Source organism: Oncorhynchus mykiss, chromosome 6 (genome assembly GCF_057628025.1).
Source record: "Oncorhynchus mykiss isolate SJ-2025 chromosome 6, ASM5762802v1, whole genome shotgun sequence".
Classification (NCBI taxonomy): domain Eukaryota; kingdom Metazoa; phylum Chordata; class Actinopteri; order Salmoniformes; family Salmonidae; genus Oncorhynchus; species Oncorhynchus mykiss.
Genome location: NC_143027.1, coordinates 58,257,501 through 58,273,150, shown reverse-complemented (window position 1 = coordinate 58,273,150; position 15,650 = coordinate 58,257,501). Strand labels below are relative to the sequence as shown.

The window sequence follows — 15,650 nt, the reverse complement described above, 5'->3', positions numbered from 1 at the left end:
GCCATGTGAGACAGTACATCTGAAGGTGTGAGACAGTACATCTGGAGGAGGAGGAGGAAGGAGGAGGAAAGAGAGAGAGAGAGAGAGAGAGAGAGAGAGGCCGCCGTAGGCAGACCTGGCTCTCAAGAGAAGACAGGCTATGTGCACACTGCCCACAAAATGAGGTGGAAACTGAGCTCCGGCCAAATGTATGACCATATTAGAGACACATATTTCCCTCAGATTACACAGATCCACAAATAATTTGAAAAGAAACCCAATTTTGATCAACTCCCATATCTACTGGGTGAAATATCACATTGCGCCATCACAGCAGCAAGACTTGTGACCTGTTGCCGCAAGGGCAACCAGTGAATAACATTGTTAATACAACCCATTTTTATGTTTATTTATTTTCCCTTTTGTACTTAAACTATTTGCACATTGTTAGAACACTGTATATAGACATACAGTGCCTTGCGAAAGTATTCGGCCCCCTTGAACTTTGCGACCTTTTGCCACATTTCAGGCTTCAAACATAAAGATATAAAACTGTATTTTTTTTGTGAAGAATCAACAACAAGTGGGACACAATCATGAAGTGGAACGACATTTATTGGATATTTCAAACTTTTTTAACAAATCAAAAACTGAAAAATTGGGCGTGCAAAATTATTCAGCCCCCTTAAGTTAATACTTTGTAGCGCCACCTTTTGCTGCGATTACAGCTGTAAGTCGCTTGGGGTATGTCTCTATCAGTTTTGCACATCGAGAGACTGAAATTTTTCCCCATTCCTCCTTGCAAAACAGCTCGAGCTCAGTGAGGTTGGATGGAGAGCATTTGTGAACAGCAGTTTTCAGTTCTTTTCACAGATTCTCGATTGGATTCAGGTCTGGACTTTGACTTGGCCATTCTAACACCTGGATATGTTTATTTTTTAACCATTCCATTGTAGATTTTGCTTTATGTTTTGGATCATTGTCTTGTTGGAAGACAAATCTCCGTCCCAGTCTCAGGTCTTTTGCAGACTCCATCAGGTTTTCTTCCAGAATGGTCCTGTATTTGGCTCCATCCATCTTCCCATCAATTTCAACCATCTTCCCTGTCCCTGCTGAAGAAAAGCAGGCCCAAACCATGATGCTGCCACCACCATCTTTGATAGTGGGGATGGTGTGTTCAGCTGTGTTGCTTTTACGCCAAACATAACGTTTTGCATTGTTGCCAAAAAGTTCAATTTTGGTTTCATCTGACCAGAGCACCTTCTTCCACATGTTTGGTGTGTCTCCCAGGTGGCTTGTGACAAACTTTAAACAACACTTTTTATGGATATCTTTAAGAAATGGCTTTCTTCTTGGCACTCTTCCATAAAGGCCAGATTTGTGCAATATACGACTGATTGTTGTCCTTTGTTGTTGTATGAGCTGAAAGTTTAGAGGGACGGCCAGGTCTTGGTAGATTTGCAGTGGTCTGATACTCCTTCCATTTCAATATTATCGCTTGCACAGTGCTCCTTGGGATGTTTAAAGCTTGGGAAATCTTTTTCTATCCAAATCCGGCTTTAAACTTCTTCACAACAGTATCTCGGACCTGCCTGGTGTGTTCCTTGTTCTTCATGATGCTCTCTGCGCTTTTAACAGACCTCTGAGACTATCACAGTGCAGGTGCATTTATACGGAGACTTGATTACACACAGGTGGATTGTATTTATCATCATTAGTCATTTAGGTCAACGTTGGATCATTCAGAGATCCTCACTGAACTTCTGGAGAGAGTTTGCTGCACTGAAAGTAAAGGGGCTGAATAATTTTGCACGCCCAATTTTTAAGTTTTGGATTTGTTAAAAAAGTTTGAAATATCCAATAAATGTCGTTCCACTTCATGATTGTGTCCCACTTGTTGGTGATTCTTCACAAAAAAATACAGTTTTATATCTTTATGTTTGAAGCCTGAAATGTGGCAAAAGGTCGCAAAGTTCAAGGGGGCCGAATACTTTCGCAAGGCACTGTAATATGACATTTGAAATGTCTCTATTCTTTTTGAACGTCTGTGAGTGTCATGTTTATTGCACATTTTTATTGTTTATCTCACTTTTGTTTATCTACTTCACTTGCTTTGGCAATGTTAACATATGTTTCCCATGCCAATTAAGCCCTTAAATTGAATTTAATTTAATTGAGAGGGGTATGGTGGGGGGATAGAGAAACGATACCAACTGGGCAAAAAGTTGTCAACGTAAGGGAATTTTGTCTTTTTTTTCACACAACTTTCAACTTAAATCCAATGGCTTGAAACGTTTTGTTGATTTCACGTTGAATTCCCTGTAGCTGGCAACTCAACCGAAATAAAATCAAAACTCGACCATTAAATTATGTCTGTGCCCAGTGGGTAGTCTATATTTTCATGCTGCTACTATAATTAATTGATCAAACTCGGGCCCAATTTCTTTCCACAACATTTCCGACAACAAAACCTCCGCAACAAACGCACTAATGCAAATCAATCTAATCTATAAAAGCCAACAAACAGCCTTGCGAAACTGGCTAATTTGTTATTTCTGTCTGTTCACAGCTGGTCCAATATCAAATAGCAATGTGACACACTCCGTGGGAATATACAGTATGAAGGCTATATGATAGACTGAAAGGAGAGAGAAACCAGGGTTAGAAAGATCTCAATAATGTCAATAAAATTCTAAGCCCTTTAAATCTGTAGATTAAACCAACATTTTGTTTTCCCTCCCTCGCTTTCCCTCTCTTTTCTAATCCTCCATCTCTTCTGCGATGTAAAAATCTACCTCTCAGATCATGTCAAACCCACTGGCGCGGCTCCTCAGAAAACACACCAGCTGGGAGGAGGAGAACCTGAAATGGCAACGCACACAACCTGCGGTCAACATCCGCAGCTTCAAATTGTTGGAGGCTGTGCGTGTTTAGCCTCTCACTGTTCAGCCAGAGTTGTGCTAATAACGCTGTTGCTTCACAACCTGCGTCCCATTTTGAAGTCTGGCTTTGGCCCCCCTGATTGAGCTAAACAGACAAGCCTGCTACAGTGACGGGAAATCAATAGAAAAGAACATGCTTCATTTGATCCACTTTCTACCTGCCTTCAGAGTGCCCGGCTATTTAAGAGCGGTCTGAACGTCCTGCCGGTCCACCAGAAATGCCACAACACACAGAAAGATAAACACCCCTTCTTACCACATGCACATGCGTTACCATCACATGCACACATTTTCCTGAACAGTTTCTTGTGGACCATTAAGCTGTCAGTCTTCAGACCAAAGAGGTATACTACAAAGCAGGAGCAATGAGTTAGCCGGCTAACTTCGATAAACAACCATGAACAACTATGGTTAATCAAGAAAGCTAAACTTAGACATGTGTTTTTGGTTGTTGAGTCAATTGTAGACCATGCCCATTTAAAGCTTATTTTCCAGAAGAAGAAAAAAGTGATTTCAGAATTTTAAGGCAAGTTAGCTGGCTAACTCATTGATTCTGCTTTGTAGGCCTACACCTCAGCCTTAGTAGAGGCTAGTTGTTTATGCCCAGTGTGACAGATTGGAGTGGCACAGTATCACAAAGCCTCACATGACATCACTACAACTCCGGATCAGGACCTTTCTGTTTTAACAATGTTCTGACAGCGTCATGGCGACAGCGTTACAATAACACCACCCCCATTGTTAGAGACCTTTCTCATGGTGGCTAGTTTTGTCTGTATGTCTGCCTGTATTCCTCTCTTTTGTGTTCATCTCTTATCTCCCTCTCCATGTCTCCCAGGCCATTATAGCCACACGCTTCAGCACCCCGCCGTCTGCATCTCAGCCCTGACCATAGGCCTGTTAACAAACCCGGGGGCCAAAGGTCATGTGTGTATGGACTATGTGGAATATGTTTGTGTGTGTGTGTGTGTGTGTGTGTGTGTGTGTGTGTGTGTGTGTGTGTGTGTGGCATTGAGCGTGTGTGCACAGGATTAGATGATCCACAGAGAATTGATTGATAAATCAATGTGAAGGATGGACTTTTAACAAGCTACAGTAAAACAAGCATGTGGTAAGCTGGGCCCCTAACCACTCCTCTCCCACCACACACTCGCACACACGCAAACACACGCAAACACACCTAAACACACACAGTACTGGCTGTCCCAGAATGCAACAGAGGTTTTCCCGGATCACCTGGCCTGGTCTGCTGCATTGATTTAGACATTAGCTTTATGATCATAGACTGGGCTGGAGCTGGGAGACCACTAGACTATTTATATATCAGACAGACAGGCTGGGATGTGGTGGGAACTATTCCCCTGGTTAAAGGGATAGTGCGACATTTTAGCAATTCCTTTTTCTACTTCCCTAGAGTCAGATGAACTCATGGATACTATTTTATGTCTCCGCGTGCAGTTTGAAGGAAGGTGCAGGTTGTTTCTGGAGCCATTGATAACTAGTGTTGGCGCAATCACTGGAAGCATGTAGGAGAAAAAAGGGCTTTATTGCCAAAAATGTCAAACTATCCCTTTAACGAACCAAGGGGAGAGAGAGTGTGAGAGCGCGATCAAAGAAAACATGGCATTTGGTTGGAAAAGATGGGAGAGAAAGAAATGACAGAAAGAGAGAGAGGAGTGATAGGATAGTAAAATACTCTTGGGAGAGGTAGCGGACAACCACTAAATCTCAGAATCCATTATCCATGAATATTACATTTTTTAGAAGCATTAATATTCCCACTCCTATTCAGCTACGACCCGTGCGTCAGGGTTAATGTGGTTAGAGCGAGTTCATCCAAGTACAGTACAGTGTTATACTAGGAGCCTGATGGGGCCTGACTCCCTCACTGTTCCAGGTCTGTCAGGGCTCCATGAGGCCGTGTGTGTGTGTGTGTTCCTCAAAGGCGTTTCCATGCCAACACGCCTGTCACTCCTCTGCTAAGCTACAGGGGGCCAGCACCGCTATGCTGCACGCAGGCTCCGTGTTACTATGGTAAACCATGGCTGGGCGGCCCGCGATTGGCTGTCGGTGTGGATGAGCTGGGACGCGGGTGGAATGATAAGGTAGAGTGAGAGAGAGAGAGAGAGAGCATAGGAGGGTGAGAGAAAGAGAAAGGAAGGAGAGAGAGAGAGAGCATAGGAGGGTGAGAGAAAGAGAAAGGAAGGAGAGAGAGAGAGAGAGGGGGACAGAAAGACTGGCCTAGTGTGAGCAGGGCTGCCTGCCTGACAAACTAAGACACAAGCCTCACAGTGGGCTAATCTCCTCCAGCTAAGATATCTGAGAGAACTAGTTCATAACAGGAGGATGGCAGCCACATAGTACACTGTCTGATTAAACATCATGCACCACCAAAGACCGCTGAGAAGGGTAGGAAATTGGACGTGTGCTTTTCCTGCACGTCTTGGTGTGTAGGCTACTGTGGGTTTGTTCCCCCTGTGTGTGTGTGTGTGTGTATGTGTGTGTGTGTGTGTGTGTGTGTGTGTGTGTGTGTGTGAGAATCAGTCGTACCGGGACTGCAGATGTTCCAGTTGAACCTGGAGGTTCTCTGACTGCTCCACCTGCTCATCCAGAGACCGCTGTAGCTTCCTGGTCTGATTATGGGCCTCATCCAGCTGGGAGGTTAGGGAGTGGGGGGGGGGGGCAGAGAGGGAGGGAGTGGGGGAGAGCGGGAGGGAGGGATGGAGGAAGAGAGGGAGGGAGGTAGGAGAGGGAGGAGAATGTGTGAGAGAGAAATCGGTCATTGCAAATCAGTCACACCGGACTACAAATCCCAGAATCAGTATTCTGCTTTGAATACTTTGGATCAAAATCCTAAATACCCAACACTGACAGTATCTACACTGCCCTCTGTAATTGTTGGGACAGTGAAGCATTTCTTCTTCTTTGGCTCTTGTGGTGGTTCATTTCTTTACTATCAAATGAGGAGAGACAAACTTATTACACAAGTGCGAGTTATACTTCAACTAAATCTTTAGTCACTTATTAATAAGGGAGCAGGTCAATACAACACACACATATATAAAGTGAATCGATTGAGTGCTCTACGTTAATGATGGCTGGTCGACGAATCGCCCTCAGATGATTCGTTGAGAGCCCCGAGACAAAGATACAAAGGTATTTTATAGAAACATTAACTCGTGCTCTGGAATGCGGTCTCTTTAGGTTTTATCACCCAAAATACATCGTTAATCTTCTGTCAGTGTTAAATCTCCCAGAGGCCCCTCCTCAGTAGAACACACACAGATGAGTGTTCTAACAACCCCTTATTCTGTTGCATAAAACAACCATTTGATGCAATAACAGCATTATAACAGAATCTTGTGATTTCTGTTCTGACATTCTATACTCCAAAAATGTGGATTTGAAATCAAACAATGACTATGAAGTTAAAGTGCAGACTGTCAGCTTTAATTTGAGTGTCACGCCCTGGCCATAGAGAGGCTTTTATTCTCTATTTTGGTTAGGCCAGGGTGTGCCTAGGGTGGGCATTCTATGTTCATTTTCTATCGTTGTCTCTGATTGAGAACCATACTTGGGTAGCCTTTTCCCACCTGAGTTTTGTGGGTAGTTGCTTTCTGTTTTTGTATCTGCACCAGACAGAACTGTTTCGGTTGTTCTCTTTGTTGTTTTGCTATTCAGTGTTCAACTAATAAAAGATGAACACGTACCACGCTGCACCTTGGTCCTCACCTTCTTCCACCAACGGCCATTACATTGAGGGTATTTCCATTCATATCGGGTGAACCGCTTTGAAATTACAGCACTTTTTGTACATATTCCCCCAATTTAAGGGGAGCAAAAGTATTGGGACAAATTCACTTATATTTTTATTAAAGTAGCAAAAAGTGAAATATTTGGTCCCATATTCATAGCACGCACTGACTACATCAAGCTCGTGTCTCTACAAATTATGTTTGTTTTGGTTGTGTTTTAAATTATTTTGTGCCAATACAAAATGAATGATAAATAATATATTGGTCCCAATACTTTTACCTCCCCTAAAATGGGGGGACTATGTAGAAAAAGTGCTGTAATTTCTAAACGGTTCAACGGATTTAGAATTAAAGCTGACAGTCTGACCTTTAACCTAAACGTGATTGTTTGATGTAAACTCCAACGTTTTGAAGTATAGACCCGAAAGAACAAAAAATGCTCCCAATAATTACGCGGGCAACTGTATATGTATCCATGTATAAGTGAATGTGGTGTGTGTTGGTGCCCACCTCGTCCTCCGCCTGACCCAGTTCTTTCTTCAGCTCCTCCACCCTCAGCCTCAGCTTCTTCACCTCTGTCTCGTGCTGCTCCACCCGCCGGTTGGCGTGGGCCAGCTCGGCCATCTTGTCCTGGTACTGCTTCTTCACCTTGGAGTGGATGTGGCGCATGTCTGCCAACTCCTGAGGAGCAGAGGGGTCGCGGTCAGTCTGCTAGTCTGTTAGAGTGGATTTAAAACCAGGCCTCGGGCCAGTTAAGTACCGGCGCTTATATGTCAATTTCAGTTACAAGCATGTCGGATGGGTGTCCGATGAGTGTCAGATGCCGTTGGGTCAAATTAGCGTACATTCCCTAGTAGCAGATCCTCCAAGAGATTCCTTGTGAGTTGAGTGAGTTACTCTGGTCTTTGTTCTGCTAGACATCACCGCTACTGTTCGTTGGAGCATTGAGGATCTGATCAATAATGGAAGCGCTTCGTTAAGAGCACTTTTAACACATTCCCACAATAGAGAAGCACAGACTCCCATTGGAAGTAAACATACTATACCAGGAAAAGCTTGTGCCGAGCTGAGAGCTTTACAAACCATTACCCATACGGCAAGAATAAAGAAAACGAAGAAAACATAAAGAAAACCTTGAACCACTTGAACTGGACTGACCACCTGTACTGACCACCTGCACTTGACTCTTCAGGCAATAGCACAGATGCACTCACTCACGCGCACATCCACACCCACCCACCCCCACACACACACACACACACACACATACAGTTGAAGTCGGAAGTTTACATACACCTTAGCCAAATACATTTAAACTCAGTTTTTCACAATTGCTGACATTTAATCCCAGTAAAAAATTCCCTGGCTTAGGTCAGTTAGGATCACCACTATATTTAAGAATGTGAAATGTCAGAATAATAGTAGAGAGAATGATTAATTTCAGCTTTTATTTCTTTCATCACATTCCCAGTGGGTCAGAAGTTTACATACACTCAATTAGTATTTGGAGGAATTGCCTTTAAATTGTTTAACTTGGGTCAAACGTTTTGGGTAGCCTTCCACAAGCTTCTCACAATAAGTTGGGTAAATTTTGTCCCATTCCTCCAGACAGAGCTGGTGTAACTGAATCGGGTTTGTAGGCCTCCTTGCTCACACACGTTTTTTCAGTTCTGCCCACACATTTTCTTTAGGATTGGGGTCAGGGCTTTGTGATGCCCACCCAATACCTTGACTTTGTTGTCCTTAAGCCATTTTGGCACAACTTTGGAAGTATGCTTGGGGTCATTGTCCATTTGGAAGACCCATTTGCGACCAAGATCTAACTGATGTCTTGAGATGTTGCTTCAATATATCCACATAATTTTCCTTCCACATGATGCCATCTATTTTGTGAAGTGCACCTGTCCCTCCTGCAACAAAGCACCCCCACAACCTGGAATTATCACACAGTGAATTATAAGTGAAATAATCTGTCTGTAAACAATTGTTGTAAAAAGTACTTGTGTCATGCACAAAGTAAATGTCCTAACCGACTTGCCAGAACTATAGTTTGTTAACAAGAAATTTGTGGAGTGGTTAAAAAATCAGTTTTAATGACTCCAACCTAATAGTATATAAACTTTACTATTTCTTATTGTTGTTGCATTGTTGAAAAGGAACCTGCAAGTAACAACGTGTATCCTGCACATCAGACTAATAAAAACTTGAAAAAGAAAAGACAACCACAAAGAAAACCATGTACACAAATCTCAGATGAGTTTAGCATGTTCCCCATTTCCCTGCTTTGCATTGAGCAGTGGAACCTCGACGTAATCATCACTGTCATCGTTAACATCTATTGAGTTCTCCTGAGGACTCTCCTGTATGATCAGGGCAGAACAGCTTGTACTACTGTTTTATAAGGCCAGAGAAATCAAACAGGGAGGGGACACAAGAACGTGGGGGAAAGCGGGGAGGAGGAAGGGAGGGAGAGAAGTAAGGAGAAAGAATCAGAGGGGAGAGAGTGAGGGAGTGAAGGAAGGAAGGAGGGAAGGAAGGAAGGAAGGAAGGAAGGAAAAGAGAGAGAGAGAGAGAGAGAGAGAGAGTATTCCCTAGCTGCATATCGAAGTATTCGAGCAGCCCTGGCTAGATGAGCTGTCCCTATTGAAACAGACGAGCCACGGGTATCGATTCAGTGCTCCAGCCCTCCACTTAACAGAAAGGGACAAAACACAACTGAAATAAAACAACATAGGGAGGAAGTTGAAGTTTGCGGATGAGGTGATAAACTGCGTAAGCAATGCCTCAGTCCGCCACTGGCAGTGTGATATGCCTACTACGTATGCCCAATCAATGTGGGGCCAAGTCAGAAAATAACTTTCCCAAACGTATTCTTTCCTACGCCAAGAATCATTGACGCCTTTAAATCAAAATGACAATCCTTCACCGGCACATTCATAAATGTGTTGTTTAAAAAAAAAAGTTAAATGCATCGCATGCATGTGACCAATAAGGCCTGACCTATAGCATATCATAATAATAATATTAATAAATTGGTTAGAAAAAACTCTGAACGCCGTTACACATGAGACAACAAACGTGACAAATGAACTCGAAACGGGGGAATGTTTCGTTGCCCGGGAAGCAAAGGGGAAGTCAGATGTGTGGAATACATTTGACTAGTTCAAATCAAATCAAATCAAACTGTATTGGACACTTCCCCTTTCTTAGCAGATGTTAATGTGAGTGTAGCGAAATGCTTGTGCTTCTGGTTCCAACAGTGCAGTAATATCTAACAAGTAATCTAACAATTCCCCAACAACTACCTAATACACACAAATCTAACAAGTAATCTAACAATTCCCCAACAACTACCTAATACACACAAATCTAACAAGTAACCTAACAATTCCCCAACAACTACCTAATACACACAAATATAAAGGGGTGAATGAGAATATGTACATATAAGGATATGGGTGAGCGATGACCGAGCGGCATTGGCAAGGTGCAGTAGATGGCATAAAATACAGTATATACATGTTAAATGAGTAATGTAAGATATGTAAACATTATTAAAGTGGCATTATTTAAAGTGGCATTGTTCAAAGTGACTAGTGATCCATTTATTAGTGTCCAGTGATTGGGTCTCAACGTAGGTAGCCGCCTCTCTAGTGATTGCTGTTTTGCAGTTTGATGGCCTTGAGATAGAAGTTGTGGAAAAATCAGACAGGTGCCTTTTTTTGTTGCTAATGCTTGACTAAAGCAACCTAGGTCGACCAACAGTCTATCGACTAAACATTAGACCAGTCGGCTAAATGGGGTCTGCCCTACTCTCTAACCATACTGTCACAGACAACTCACATAGGTAGAACCAGAGAAGTGGAAGATGGGAGGAATAGTCCGGGAGGCCATGGACACACAACAGGGGAAATGCATCCATTGCCACTCGTCTCAGCGGGCCGATTGAGTCCTTGATTAAAGGTGAATTATTGATGTGTTTCTGCGGCTTTCGTGTGTTCTGTCAGGCTGGATATGGCTCCCACAGTGACTGCCCCCTGACCGGTACACTAGCTCACACACAGAGACACTTTAAATAACACACAGCTAGGTTAGAGTGACAGCAGAGAGGCTAAAGTGCTGTGTACAGGAGAAGAGAGAGAAAGGGAGAGAAATAGAGTGAGAGAGAGAGAGAGAGAGGGGGGGGGGAGAGGGAGAGAGAGATAGAGAGAGGGAGAGAGGGAGAGAGAGAGAGAGAGAGAGAGAGGGGGGGGGGGAGAGAGGGAGAGAGAGAGAGAAAGAGGGGGGGAGAGGGAGAGAGGGGGAGAGAGAGAGAGAGAGAGAGAGAGGGAGAGAGAGAGATTAGAGGGAGCACATGGTTCATGAACAATTCAATGTGATAATCAAGTGTCCAGACTGTGTGAAAACACATGCATGATGTGGCTCGCACAACTCCCAGTACTGCCAAGACTAGGACTGGATGAGGGGATACACACACACACACACACACACAAGAACGTGAACACACACACACAAACTCCTGTAAAAAAACTTGATTCCCCAGACCACCTGGAGAGAAAATGTTCCTTGACTCTTTGTTTCTAGGTCACATCAATTCGAGAACATGGCCTACTTCTAGAGGCTCGTCTGGGAGGCCCAGTATAAAATACAGTTAACCCTGGTGCATGACTACCAATGCATGACTCGAGGATGACTCGCTACTGTCCATCGTATGTTGATTTATGTTTTTTGCCTCTTTTCATTTGTAACACAACCACATCCTTGATTATTGTTTTTACTGAATGTCGTTGCGTTGACAATCTTGATCATTTTTTTTTTTTAGGATGCCAATACTGTTAATGAATCATTCCATTTCCAAAGTGCGTTTTGGCAATACGTACTGTACATTCCTCTCTCGTGCTAATAAAGCAATTTGACAGTGAAATGGATTACTATCGTACAGCACATAGAACAGAACAATCTGGCCCGGAGACCTGGCCCGGAGACCTGGCCCGGAGACCTGGCCCGGAGATCTGGCCCGGAGACCGTGTGTGTGGTGATAGTGGAGGAGCCCACTGTAAAAGGGGAAGATGATTTACGATACAATACCAAGGTTTTCAAAAACGTTTGAAATGAACAATGTAACCACAGAACCCTGATCCACAAAACTGCCATTTGGTGTACTGTAGCGTAAATACTAATACAACTATCATCCTTGTATCTTTTTATCAAACTAAAAAAGGATCAGGCTTGTTCGTAGCAGCGGTGACACAGTGGCAACATCAGCAGTACTTTCGAGCAGGAAGTCCCCCGGTCACGTATGACCTCGTGCAGATAACTGTTTGGTTGATTGATGTGAGATTGTGATAGGGGTTAAGTGGAAGGGGGTTGCAAGGTCTGGATTGATACTATATGCATAGAGACACACAAGGACAGACAGGGAGAATGCCCTCATCGAGTGCCTAGTTTAGACAAAGGGAGAGAGGGAGGGGGAGACACGGGGGGGGGGGGGGGGGGGGGGGTGAGGGGGAGGAGAGCGGTAAGGGAGGGGCTGCGAGCAGGAATAAACAGGACAGAGGTGAAGACTAAGAACAAAGGGAATTTGTGAGACGAAAAAGAGAAAAGGGGGAGAAGATCTAGAAGAAGGCAAAGATGACCAAGAGAAGAATCCAAGAGAAGAATCCAAGAGAAGAATCCAAGAGAAGAATCCAAGAGAAGAATCCAAGAGAAGAATCCAAGAGAAGAAGAAAAGAGAAGAATTCAAGAGAAGAATCCAAGAGAAGAAGAGAAGAGAGTGCACTCAGAAACGCGTGACATCACTGCATCGCATCATCTGACAAAGAACCGCTTCAGAGTTTGGATCTTGGAAGCCAGCGAGACGCCGCCGAGTCAGACAACATTCTCTACCGCTGGATCGAAAGTTTCACTCAGCTGTAATGTGGGTCTGAGTGTCCTCCGTGAAGGGACCGCTTCGATAGAGAGAGGAGGGAGAGTTGCCGGGCTAAGAGCTGAGTCTCCATAAAACACGAGGGAGAGACTGATGAATGATCTATGATGATGAAGATACTCACTGGAGGTGAGGTGAGAGATGGAGATTTCGCACTCAAACTGATTCACAGACACACTGCTGGGAGTGCGTGTGCGCGCACACACACGCACACACACTGGAAGAATTCTGTCCAAAAAGCACATCAAATGTAACACACAGATGAAGAGCCATGGAATGACACATGTAGGAAACACCCTTACAGATACACTTTTCACACCAAGGTTGACAGAAACACACACGAGCAGTAAGACAACCCGGCCCCATAGCCAATTAGTCAATAAATAAAGAGAGGGAGATTGGTTGGAGGGAGCTAGATAAAGGAGGGTGTCACTGAAGGCTTGCTGTTAAATGTTTCTCCTTGACTGGCTCTGAAATCTGCCTGAAATCTGCCGTAACATCTGCTGGCACTGACACACACTAGACACAATACACTACACACTCCGGTCAAAGTAACCACAAACACAGTGACATAAACACGAAGACACGAAACACAAAATGACCAACACATACGAATCCAGGCTGTATCACATCCGGCCGCGATTGGGAGTCCCACGGTGCGGCGCACAATTGGCCCAGCGTCGTCCGGGTTCGGCCGTTGTAGGCCGTCATTGTAAATGAGAATTTGTTCTTAACTGACTTGCCTAGTGAAATAAAGGTTCAAAAAATATTTTTTTAATTAAAGCCAAGATGGAGAAATACTAAAAAGCTTTATGCAACACAGACATAATTCACACATGATATCTTCCACCCACTCCACCCACACCACCCATTCCACCCACACCACCCACACCACCCACTCCACCCACACCACCCACTCCACCCACACCGTTTCCCCTCCTCCTCTACCATTAGCATATTTTCATACATGTATAGAGACCCACACATACTGTGGCCATGCATGCAGCACATGCACACACCCAGATGCATATCCAAGACAGAGATACACAGACATCAATGATTGTTCAGGAATCTCGCTTACACACTCCACATTCCCTTACAGGTATTATAAAACGGAATATAGTATTCATTTAGACACCCACACACTGCACGCCCACCCACACAGACACAGACACACACAGACACACACAGACACACAGACACACACACACACACACACACACACACACACACACACACACACACACACACACACACACACACACACACACACACACACACACACACACATACCCTGGATAGTAGAATTGGGTTGATTATGAGGCTGCCTGAGGGAACGGAGCCTATTGCTATGCTCCAGCACGATTGGTCAGGATTAGATCAAGTCTATGGAAATGGGAGAGGGGGAGGGAGAGAAAAGATAGTGACAGAGTGATTCATCAATGGGAAACTGGGGGCACTGGGGTGGTAATGGTTCCACAGTCAGCTAACGGCTCCATAAGCCCATCTCTAAGAGCCACATCTCTGAGAGCCACTGAGCCAGGTGTGTGATTCACAGTGGCCCCCTAGAGGTACCAAAGAGCTGCCAGAGGGAGCACCTAACCCCTCTCCCCCCCCCCCCCCCCCCCCGGTCTACACCGCCGCCAGACAGCCTGCTCACACAGTTCCCCCGGGGTGTGTTCAGCAAGACACAACATTTTGGAACGGTCGACAATGTTTGGCAACGGAACGTGTCCACGGGTAGTGTCTATACCTGCCATTCTACAGACGGATCCAACTGGGCTGGTTGAATACGGGCTTAAAGGCTCGACAGCCTCAACCAGTCTGCCCTGGACCATACCGACCACAGTCTAAAATTCAGTTTGCAGGCTGCAATATCCATAATTAAATATCTGTAATATTTTCAAAGCAAACACTTAGTCATAGCTGAAGTTCTCCCTCTGCCTAGGATGTAGAGACTCCCTATAGGCGATAATAAACACACACAGACACCTCCAAGTAGACCTGGCCCCGACCCGGGTTGCCCCTGTGTAGGATAGCAGTGCCCAACTGCAGTAATTGACGGAGCAGGTGCATGGCATTGGGGTCACCAACTGCAACTGCTGGAGTTCATCTCCCCACGCACCTGGCAACGGAGCAAACTCATTACCCTGGCCACGCCCCGGCCCTACGACACCTGCCCCTGCCGCCCGCTCCTTGGCCTACCCTCACCTTTCTCTCCGGCTTCTCTCTTCAACACTGGTGCTCTTGCTCGCCATCCTCAAAGCGAGTGTTTAACTTCTCTACAAATGCCACTGCTCTGCTCTGTTCTCTTCCACATCCATACCACTACGACTGCCCCCTTCCATATAAACCCATACCTTTTTCCTCTAACCTTCCTTACACCTCTCCTTTCCCTCTAGTCCTGTTCCCCTCCCCCCTTTCTCATAAAGATATTTTGCTGACCCTCACCCTGTAACGTACCTCTCTCCTCATAGCCGAGAATAAATGTCAGGTTGAAAAGCTGCTCCTTGGAGAGAGAGGGAAGGAAGCTGGGTCTGTCCTGTCAGAGCACTCATCAGGGCAGATTTTCACCTTTCTCTCTCTCTCTCTCTCTCCCTCTCTGTCACACACACACACACAGACACGTTTATCTCAGTCCTCCAGCCTGGAAAGCATGTTCCCTCAAATTACCTCAGTTTCTGCATGGTATCAGTAAAAGCCTTCCTCTCGGTTTCCCTCTCTGCTTCTCCTGCCGCACATTTATAGTATAGCAGTTATTTTCGCCCTTCACACACACACAGGAACACATAACACACAGAGACAAACCTCCCCCCCCCCCCCCCCCCGCTCTACAATCTCCTGTACCTGCTCTCTGTCCCTTGTCCCTCCGTGCCACTCCAGCCCTCTCTCTCAGTCTTAATGACATCTCTGGGCTGCCTGCGAACTGCTGCATTAGCGACCAGGCTCATAAATAAGCCACTCAGGCAAGCAGTAATGGAGTCTTTTACACTGAGCACAAGCCACATGGCCTACCTGCAACGAACAGGCCTGTTTAGGCTGAATGGA

At 45.0% G+C, this 15,650-nt stretch overlaps 1 protein-coding gene across 1 annotated transcript in view; it reads right to left on the bottom strand.

Annotated features, from left to right (window-relative positions):
- Positions 1-15,650, bottom strand: part of LOC110526933 (coiled-coil domain-containing protein 102A) — a 71,364-nt gene that overhangs the window by 14,075 nt on the left and 41,639 nt on the right. Inside the window, 2 exon segments of the mRNA XM_036980595.2 lie at positions 5,472-5,575; positions 7,187-7,357. Of these exon segments, the coding sequence (XP_036836490.2) occupies positions 5,472-5,575; positions 7,187-7,357 (275 nt within the window).